This window comes from Nicotiana sylvestris, chromosome 4, assembly GCF_000393655.2.
Source record: "Nicotiana sylvestris chromosome 4, ASM39365v2, whole genome shotgun sequence".
Classification (NCBI taxonomy): Eukaryota; Viridiplantae; Streptophyta; class Magnoliopsida; order Solanales; family Solanaceae; genus Nicotiana; species Nicotiana sylvestris.
In genome coordinates this window covers 162,696,647-162,707,942 of record NC_091060.1, presented here as the reverse complement: position 1 = coordinate 162,707,942, position 11,296 = coordinate 162,696,647, and the positions used below count along the sequence as shown (strand labels likewise).

The 11,296-nt window shown below is 40.1% G+C and overlaps 1 protein-coding gene across 1 annotated transcript; it reads left to right on the top strand.

Annotated features, from left to right (window-relative positions):
• The first annotated feature begins 4,849 nt into the window (after positions 1 to 4,849).
• On the top strand, positions 4,850 to 5,410 carry LOC138890450 (uncharacterized). The gene has a single exon (XM_070173834.1). The coding sequence runs from the start codon at positions 4,850 to 4,852 to the stop codon at positions 5,408 to 5,410; it is 561 nt and encodes a 186-aa protein (XP_070029935.1).
• Positions 5,411 to 11,296: the final 5,886 nt, after the last annotated feature.

Sequence of the window (11,296 nt, the reverse complement as noted above, 5' to 3'; positions counted from 1 at the left end):
ATCAGGTACCCGCTTGGAGAACAGGGAGAAGCAGTTCAAGTTTAGCAGTCAGGAGCCCGCCTGGAGAGCAGGGAATATATTTCAGTCTTTACATTTTTCAAGTTTTGAAGTTGGGAGCCCGCCCATATAACAGAGGAATACATTGAAGTTTGAAGTCAGTAAAGCGGAGGGTTACAACAAAAATCCCCAGCAGAAATCAGAAGGAAGACCACAAGTCGAGCCAGAAGTAAAGAAACAACGGAGGAAGCACAAATCAACAAGGCAACATCAGTCACAAGATCAAGTTTGGAAATAAATCTTTGTAAAGCATAGATTATAGCTTAGTCTAGCTTATTCATTTTTGTCATTGTGTAATAAGGAGGTCAGTAGGCAGTATCAGCAGCAGCAACAACAGTAACAATAAAACCACAGCTTCATGGTAGTCCCAGCTACCAAACTTCTTGAACTACACGCAACCTGATTCCCCTATAACCCGGGATATGTAGGTTGTCCAAAACCAAGACTCGGTTGCACCCTTTCTCTTTTCTCTTATCCTTATTTCTTCCCTTTTGAATAAAAAATATGTTCAAAAATTAGTCACCTGACTCACCTTATCTTTGCTTGAAAAGTCTTCATGTTTCCAAACAAAGAGGGGCAGCTGTGAGCACCTAATTTTTGATAATATTTAATTTTTTTATCACTTCTTCTATGTAAATATTTTTGGGGTTTTAACCTACAATTTTTAGCATTGTTACACTTTTTATTATAGGGTAAAAATACAAAATTTAAAAGGTGAATTATTACTATTAATATTATTTTATTTTTATTTTTAAAATAATAAAAAAAATCCGAAAAAATATTAATTTTTTTAATTTTCGGGAGTGATTTAAAAAATAAGAAAAAGGGAAGTATTGAATAAAAAAAATAAAAGTAAAAGTAGGTGGAATTCTCTTTTAAAAAGTAAAAGAAAGTAGAAAATTAAAAAAATAAAAGTAAAGTTTTGTGGAAATTTTAAAAAAATAAAAAGTAAAAGAAAGTTGGAATTAAAAAACAAATATAAAGGTATCTGAAAATTAAAAAAATTTAAAGTAAAAGAAAGTAGCATTTTTAAAAGAAAAGCAAAAGAAAGTGGATTGTTTTTTTAAGAAAAGTTAAATAAGTGGAATTCTCTTTTAAAAAGTAAAAAAAGTGGGATTTTAAATAAGATAAAAGTAATTAAAGTTGGAATTTAAAAAAATAAAAGTAAAGAAAGGTGATATTTATTTTTATAAAAAAATAAAAGCAATTTGTAAGTGAGATTTCTTTTAATTAAAAAATAATAAAATAATAAAATATTTTTTTAAAAATCTGAAAAATCTCGAAATGTTTTCTATAAATAGGAGGAAAAAAAAGAGAGGAGAAGAAAAAAGAAGGGGGCGGAGAGAGCGGTATACACGCGATATACACTCTGGATACACTGGATATACAAGGGCAGAATTCATTTTGGAGAGAGTAAAAAAGATAGAACCAAATTTTCTGAAATATTGAGAGCGGAAGAACACCAGAGAGAGTTCAAAGCTAGAAAGAGAAAATAAAGAGAGATTTCCAGACTATTTTTCTTCTCCATTTTTACTGGTTTTCTCCGTATTGCTGGGATTTCTGGATTGAGGTGTTGAAGCTACTGTGTTGGGCTTTCAGCTACTGTATTCTGCTGTTTGCTGTTGCTGATTGCTTACCCCATTTTTATGTTCTACATACCAGGTACATGTCCTGAAACTCGATGTATGTAAATATCCAGTTGAAAATGAATGAAGTAGAGGCCTATTGTTGTTGAAGTGGAGGCCTATTGTTGATTTACTACTTTCATTATACTGTGATAACCGTACTGATGGACTGTTAATCATAAGTTTGTGCATTTGAACCGTTAAGTGTGTGTTAGATATTTAGAAATGCATGTGAGTTTAGTTGAGTATTCGTTGTAATAATTCCATGCTGGACTAACAAAATAGTTTCTATTAGTTTAGTTAATTTCCGATTTTCCTAGATATGTATAAATGGTCTTTTCAAGCCGTGATTAATTAGGTTGTAGACTGTTAAAGTAGTGTGATACTTCTTCTGATTATGGGAGCTTTATATTTAGTAGTGATGATGTGAGTTAATCTATAATTCTGAGTTTGAGTGGTTGTGTGTGGGTTCGAAATCAGAAAGTTAAAAGTAGATATGAGATATGTAATTCGTAAGGTTAATTTAGGCAATCCATTTTCGTCCAGCATCCTTAATTCTCGAGTTTCAATTCTCATATGTGGTCACGTTAGTGTTTAATCAAAGTTCATGAGTCAGCATTTTAATAAAAATGAGTCATAGTAGGGAATTTGAAATTTGAACTAGTATGCACCATGTTTGAAATTGTGATCATAGGCAGTTTACGTGGGTCATGAAATCTGAAATCAGTTGCTTTCCAACTCATGTTTAATATTGCATTGAATTTATTTTGCTGGTTAGTTAATTTTAGTAGTAGATTCATCAGATTTGTGTTCTTAATTAAATTGAAATTCCATTTAGTGTAAAAGACAAGGCTTAACAGGATAGTCCCTAAACGTTTGGGCCTCAGGATAATTGATGCACGACCCAGGCCAGTTTTGGCCCCTTTCTCATTTAGGCCTGGGCCAAGGTCTGTTTTGGCCGATTTTATGGTGTATATCTGGTTTTAAATTCCCTCTGTTGGGCTCACATCGGAGCCCAATGGTTGGATGTTGGTGCAAAAATATTACTTAGTTTGCATCAGTCCAGTAACAAATTAATTAGGGCCTTTCTTTTATTTTAGAGACAAATTAAGTAAAAAACTATAGATTGCTCTAGGTTTGCACTTTAAAATAATAAAAAGGGATGAGCCTCGCTAAACAAAACACATAAATTGCGGGGCTCTCGATAATTGTATATATTAAAATACTTAAATTTCGGGACGGGCCGTTTAGCGAATTTACATTACCTCCCTAAACTCGGGTGCGCATTTATATGACCCAAATCAAAATCCCAACGATGTTAAAGTATGTCCAAAAACCACGGGTGCATTTATGTGACGTGGTTCAAGACTTGTTTTAATGACGTTGCAATTTTCTTTAAAAATGAATAAAAGTGGTTAAGGTTAAAATTTGCACATAGGTTCATAATTGTTAAAATCAGATAATTTAAGCCAAATATAACAGTTGAGCGACTGTGCTAGAACCACGGAACTCGGGAATTCCTAACACTTTCTCCCGAATTAACAGAATTCCTTACTCAGATTTCTGGTTCGCGGACTGTAATACAGAGTTAATCTTTACCTCGATTCGGGATTCAACCGGTGACTTGGGACACCATAAATCTCCCAAGTGGCGACTCTAAATCTTTAATAATAAATCCCGTTTTCGATTGTCCTTTAATTGGAAAAACTCCCTTATGCCCTTGCGGGTGTAGGTAAAAAGGAGGTGTGACGGGGGGAATCAGCCTCCAAGTGTTATTTGAGATGCTGCAAGCTCAGCAAGTCGCCATTGCTCAACTTCAGAGTCAGAATAAGGCTCTGAATACAACCGAACCAGTATACTCTCGACGTACTGAACCGGCGTTAGAAAGGCCAGATGCGGCTCGGGGACTGACCCCACAATTATGAGAATGCCCGAAGAGCTCACTAAGAGGATCGAGTCCGGAGAAAAGAAAATTGAAGACAATGACAAAAAGGTGGAACCTTATAACTACCGTGTTGACCAAATATCGAGAGCACCTCCAGTTTTGAAAGGATTAGACGCCAAAAAATTCATACAAAAACTATTCCCTCATAGTGCGGCTCCAATGCCCATTCCCAAAAAATTTTGCATGCCCGATATACCCAAGTATAATGGAACAACCGACCCTACCGAGCATACTACTTCATAGACTTACGGAATCAAAGGAAATGATTTGAATGGTGATGATATCGAATCGTCTTGTTAAAAAAGTTTGGAGAAACGTTGTCGAAAGGAGCTATAATCTAGTATCACAATTTAGCTCCTAACTCTATTGACTCGTTTGCTATGCGAGCATATGCCTTCGTGAAAGCACACGCCGGGGTTATAAAGGTGGCCATGAGAAAATCGGACGTCTTCAAAATAAAATAAAGGAACGACGAGATGTTAAGGGAGTTCGTGTCCAGGTTTTAGATGGAAAGAATGGAATTGCCGCTGGTCTCCGATGACTGGGCAGTATAGGCCTTTATACAGGGCTTGAACGAGTGAGTTCGGTTGCATCTCAATAGTTAAAGCAGAACTTAATCGAATATCCAGTTGTGACATGGTCAGATATGCACAATCGTTACCAATCAAAAATCAGGGTCGAGGATGACTAGTTGGGATCCCCCTCGGGTTCGGTTCATCCCAATATATTCGCAGCCAAGCCCCCGAGGGACACAGACCAGGAATCGAGATTCAACCAAGAATGGTATCAGCCATACATCGATCAGAGAAACAATGGTCCAGGTCATAATGCTCATCAAAACGATCGAGGCCAAAGTTCTCGGGGACTCATGAGTAAAAGCGGGTTCGATAAGCATACCGACCCATCCGAGGCACCTCGATTATCAGAGTCCAACTTCAGCATAGATGTGTCGGGGATTATCTCAGCTATTGGGAGAATCAAATACACTAAGTGTCCCAAGCCTATACAGACCGATCCTTCTCAAAGAAACCCGAACCTAATGTGCATGTGTCATGGCACACATGGTCATAGAACAGAAGATTGCAGGTAGCTAAGGGAAGAAGTGGCTCGGTTGTTCAACAAGGGCCACCTTCGAGAATTCCTAAGTGATCGGGCTAAGAATCACTTCAGGGAGAGAGACGCGAGGAAAAATGAGCAAGAAGAACCACAACATGTAATCCACATGATCATTGGCGGAGTTGATGTCCCTCAACGACCTGTATTCAAACGCACCAAAGTATCGATCACCAAAGAAAAATGGACTCGGAACTATGTGATTGAAGACGTCTTATCATTCTGTGACGAAGAAGCAGAAGGCATATCTCAGCCTCACAACGACGCCATGGTAATCTCTATACTTTTAAATAAAATTCAAGTTAAACGTGTTTTAGTGGATCCAGATAGCTCAGCAAACATAATCAGATCGAGGGTCGTGGAACAACTCGGCCTACAAGATCATATTGTACCTGCATCCCAGGTCTTAAATGGATTCAACATGGCAAGCGAAATAGCAAAGAGAGATATTATCTTGCCAGTAAACGTAGTCGGGACCATACAAGACACTAGATTCCATGTCATCAAAGGTGATATGAGGTATAACGCACTCCTCGGGAGACCATGGATACACAACATGAGGGCAGTGCCTTCAACTCTTCACCAGATGATGAAATTCCTAACAGAGGAAGGAGTGAAATTAGTCTACGGAGAGCAACATGCTGCAAAAGAGATGTTTGCAATCGAGTAAGTGGTGCCGATACCAGAGCCTTTGACCTCGAAGAAATCGAGCACCAAAAGTAAGCAGGCGGCCAAATAGCAATCACCGCCTCCAGCCTCGATGGAGTCGGAGCAAGAGGTAATCAAAGACGAAGACGAGGATTTCCTTACTCCTCGAACCTTCATCGTTACCGAAGAATCCGATGCAACCAAATCAACTATCGAGGAGCTGGAGCAGGTCATTTTGATCGAATACATGCCCGAGAGAAAGGTATACCTGGGAATGGGATTGACCCCCAAACTCAGAAAAAACTCATTCAATTTCTTATTGATAATATGGATTACTTTGCTTGGTCCCATTTAGATAAGACAGGGATTCCACTGGAAATCACCACGCATCGGCTCATCACCGATCCTAGGTTCAAACCGGTGAAGCAAAAAAGGATGCCTCAGTCCGAGGTAAAGCATGCTTTCATAAAAGATGAGGTAACCAAACTTCTTAAAATAGGATCTATTCGGGATGTAAAGTCCCCCGAGTGGTTAGCTAACGTAGTTGTAGTTCCTAAGAAAGGAAACAAACTTAGAATGTGCGTAGATTATAAGGACTTGAACAAAGCATGCTCAAAAGATTCTTTCCATTTGCCTAACATCGATCGCATGATCGATGCCACGGCTGGCCACGAGACCCTAACTTTTCTCGATGCCTACTCCGAGTACAATCAGCTTCAGATGAACCCGGAGGGCCAGGAAAAGATTTCATTTATTACTAAGTTTGGAACTTATTGTTACAACCTAATGCCCTTCGGGCTAAAAAATGCAGGAGCTATATACCAATGCTTAGTTAACAAAATGTTCGAAGAACAAATAGGCAAAATAATAGAAGTTTATATTGATGATATATTGGTGAAGTCCCTGCACGTAGAGGACCATTTAGTTCATTTGCAGGAAACATTCAAAATTTTGAGGCAATACAACATAAAGCTTAACTCGGAGAAATGTGCCTTCGGAGTTGGCTCGGGTAAGTTCCTTGGCTTCATGGTGTCAAATCGGGGTATCGAAATCAAACTTGATAAGACCAAGGTTATCGAGGATATCACGATCGTGGATAGTGTGAAGGCCGTGCAAAGGCTAATAGGGCGAATAACTACTTTGGTCGATTCATTTAGAGGTCGTCGGATCAGAGTCACCAGTTTTTTTCCTTGTTAAAAGAGAAAAAGGATTTCGCATGGACTCTGGAATGCCAACAAGCCTTAGAAGAATTGAAGAGATATTTATCGAGCCCGCCTTTGATTCACACCCCGAAGGTAGATGAAAAACTTTACCTATATTTGGCAGTATCCGAAATAGCGATAAGTGGGGTACTGATTCGAGAAGAACAAGGTATGTAATTCCCTGTTTATTAAGTAAGCCAAACTCTAGGAGATGCTAAGACTAGGTACCCTCACTTAGAAAAATTAGCACTTGCATTGATAAGCACATCTAGAAAGCTAAATCCATATTTTTAATGCCATCATATATGTGTATTAACCACTTACCCCTTCGAAATTTTTTGCATAAGCCCGAGCTATCGGGCCGATTGGACAAATGGGTCGTCGAGCTTAGCGGGTAAGATATCGAATATCAACTCCGAATGGCCATCAAGTCTCAAATCTTAGCTAACTTCGTGGCCGATTTTACGCTGACCCTCGTGCCCGAAGTGGAAAAAGAACTCCTGTTGAGTTCGGGTACATCATCGAGGGTATGGACCCTTTTCACGGATGGTGCCTCGAATGTAAAAGAGTCCAGGCTTGGCATTATCTTAAAACCACTCACGGGTGATACCATTAGGCAATATATCAAAACTTCTAGATTGACTAACAATGAGGCCTAGTATAAGGCCTTGATTGTAGGTCTCGAACTAGCTAAAAGCTTACGAGCAGAAGTTTCGAAGCCAAGTGCGATTCTCTGCTGGTGGTGAACCAAGTAAACAAAAGCTTCGAAGTTTGAGAGAATAGAATGCAAATATACTTAGATAAACTACAGGTAACATTGCATCACTTCAAGGAATGGACCCTCGATCATGTGCCTCGAGAGAAAAATAGTGAAGCCGATGTACTTGCCAATTTGGGATCCTCGGTTGAAAAGGATGATATTGTCCTGGGGACTGTCGTCCAGTTATGGAGGTCTGTGGTTGAAGAGGGTCATGCTGAGATAAATTTGACTTGGGACTGGAGGAATAAGTGCATCGACTATTTGAAAAATGGAAAGCTCTCATCGGATCACAAAGAATCGAGGGCTCTACGAACCAAAGTTGCTAGGTTCGCCCTAGATGAAGATGGAACATTATACAGAAGAACGTTCGATTGGCCATTAATAGTATGTTTGGGGTCGGGGGACACCGATTATGTTCTTCGAGAAATCCACGAAGGCACTTGTGGGAATCACTCCAGCACTGAGTCTTTGGTTCGCAAAATTATCAGAGCAGGTTACTACTGGGATAACATGGAAAAAGATACTAAGAAATTTGTCAAAAAATGTGATAAGTGTCAACGATTTGCATGGATGATCCATCAACCCGGAGAACAACTCCATTCGGTCCTATCCACATGGCCTTTCATGAAATGGGGAATAGATATAGTCGGCGCTCTACCAACGGCCCCAAGTAAAGCTAAATTTATTTTGTTTATGACTAATTATTTTTCTAAGTGGGTAGAAGCACATGCCTTCAAGAAGGTCAGAGAAAAAGAAGTTATTGACTTCATTTGGGACCACATCATATGCCGGTTCAGGATACCTGCCGAGATTGTATGTGATAATGGAAAACAATCATCGGCAGTAAGGTGATGGAGTTCCTCGAGGCACACAAAATAAAGAGTACTTTATCTACACCATACCATCCAACTGGAAATGGACAGGCCGAATCCACAAACAAAACCATAATTCAAAACCTAAAGAAGAGGTTGAACGATGCGAAGGGAAAATTGAGAGAAGTTCTACCCGATGTCCAATGGGCATATCGAACAACATCAAAGTCTAGCATGGGGGCTACTCCGTTCTCTTTAGTTTATGGCTTTGAGGACCTCATCCCTGTCGAAGTAGGAGAGCCCAACGCTAGGTTTCGATATGCATCGGAAGAGTCAAATCACGAGGCCATGAATGATAGCCTTGAGCTATTAGATGAAAAACAAGAAGCAACACTTGTTCGAATGGCCGCGCAAAAGAAAAGGATCTAAAGATACTACAATATAGGGACCAACCTTAGACACTTTGGAATTGGGGACTTAGTTCTACGGAAAATTACCCTCAATAATCGAGACCCAAATGAAGGGAAGCTGGGTCCGAATTGGGAAGGACCGTACTGAGTCCTCAGAGTTGTCGGCAAAGGATCTGACAAACTTAGCACGACGGAAGGTGAACAACTACCAAACAATTGGAACGTATCATTACTCAAACGATACTACTGCTAAGGTATGGCTTTATCCTTTTTGTCCATTTGAGTTTAAAACTAACTCATTGCAGATTTTCGATCAAAGCTATAGAAGACACCCTATTACACGAAGGCCTTAGGTTTTAAAGCATGCATTGCACTCTTTTTACCTTAGATCAGATTTTGTCCCAAACGGGTTTTTCCGGTAAGGTTTTTAACGAGGCAACAACAATATGCTACCTAAGGAGAACTCAACAGTATCCAAGGCTTCTTTTCAATCAACCTCGAATACTGGGGGGCATCACCCTCGGAGGTTATATTTTCAAGGAAAATACTTCACGCCTAAGAGGGCCTCAATAGGAGAACTTTGTAATGGGCCAAACGGTCAGATGAACCGGGTCCATATAGAATAGTCGAGCCCCAACGGCAAAACATGCACGCATGTATCAATTATTTGAAGAAGCATTCTATTTATATCAAAAACACTTTGTCTCAAAGAAGCTTACTATTATACAAGCTCTACACTTATAATCCTACGGGAAGCGGCTCAAGAGCTAAAACGCAAATGCACCCCCGAATACTCGTGGACTGTAATCGACAGTCAACATATCTGAGCCATCAAAAACTCGGACTCATAAGACCTCAAAGAGGCATCCCCTCGAAACAAAGGCCAAGGCCAATATACTCGGAGACGGAAATAAGTCCAAGTGACATACCTGAAGGCTACGGCTATATTAAAGACAACGGTCTTGTAAAAAGGCTACAACCTAAACAATGCGGCTCGGAGACGTCCAACGTTCGCTATAAATTAAAGGCCTTCAAACACTTTGAAAAAAATGGTTAAATCAGGCTACCCTCGGCAAAAAAAAAATATAAAGGGCTTCGATAAATTCAGCTCTCGAATAATTTAAAGGCTTCGATAACATCAGCCTTCGAAAAAACCTCAAAAGGTATTCGATTATGTTTACACAAATAAATTACTAATAAAGTTCTGATGCATCGAACCTTTGAAAAACCTAATGGGTACGAAAAACACATGCTAAGGCATAACTAACTTTTCACTAAGTCTTTTAGCCGAAAAGAGGGAAAAAACTACATAGCCACTCTAGAGGCCGAATTGGCCCAACTTAAAGAGCTTAAAGGCCGATATATAAGAGCCTAAGGGTCAAATTAAAGAGCCTAAGGGCCGATATGTAAAAGCCTAAGGGCCGATATATAAGAGTCTAAGGGCCAACTTAAAAAGAGCTTAAGGACTAAAACATGAAGAGTATGAGGCCTCGTTCTCACTCGATTCGAACCCAAGAGTTCCATTGTTATGAGCTCACATCAGTTGATTTACGCTCGAGAATTACTTAAGACCTCAAGAGGCATTATGTCGATCAGTAAAAAACCTAAGGGTTCATTATGTTCTGAATCCAAACCAGTACTCGGACTGATCATTTGGGTTATACAATTAAATTTTCCATAAATAAAGACAAAGTGAAATTCAACACAAGTCAAAAATGAGACAAAGAGATCCTTTTGTATTTCCAAGAGATGATTACAAAAGATATTTACACAAAGGGTCCTTGCACAAAAAACACAAAAACAAAATAAGGAAACCTAAACCTACTTCGGGGCCACATCTTCAGCAGCTGCATCTTCAGGAGCCGCATCTTCGAGAGCCTCACCCCCGGGGAATTCATCCTCGTCTTCTCTACTCTCGGAGCCACTGACTGAATCATCCTCATTAGAAAGCAAAACTGTAGTCTCTTCTTCCAAAGTCTTCGCCCTTTCAATATCAGCTAAAAGATCGAAGCTGCGAGCATGTATCTCCTTGAGGGTTTCCCTTTAGGACTGTCGCCTGGCGTGGTTAAGTGCACTTGATAACTTAACTTCGGCCGCATAAGAGATCTCCTTTTCCTGAGCATTAGCCGCTTCAGTGTCGGCTCGGTATGAAGATATAATTGCCTCAGCGTCAGATTTGGCCTTGGCCAGCTCAGCAACGGACTTGGCTCTAAGCTCCTCGATTTCGCGGCCTCGAGCCAGGCTCTCCTCCTTCACACTTTGAAACTGACGTTCGAGTGAAGCCAGTTGCTCCCAAAAAGTCTCTTTCTCAGAGGCAAGACTGTCCATGCCTTGCCTCCACCCCAGGGTCTCGGCCTCCTTCATCTTGAGATCCTCTCGAAGCTGCTCCACCAGCTCCCCCTTTTGTTGAAACTTCAAAGGAAAAGTGTTAGAAGACTGATCGGGCAAATCCATAACAAAGCTTTAGAGGGAATATTACCTTTTCGGTAAGTTTGGTTCATTCTTGGCAAGCCTTTGCCAGATCGGCTCGAAGAGCACTGATCTCCTCCTCTTTCTTGACATAGAGGGTTTTAAAACCGTCTATTTCTTCCGAGATCTTCTCAAGCTCGACCTCACATCGAGCAAGCTCAGCTCGAGACTGGAGAATGCCTTTTTATGGAGCGTCACAACCTTCACAAAAAGGGGAAAAGTTAGACTCAGAACAACAAGGACAAAGAGCAGGCA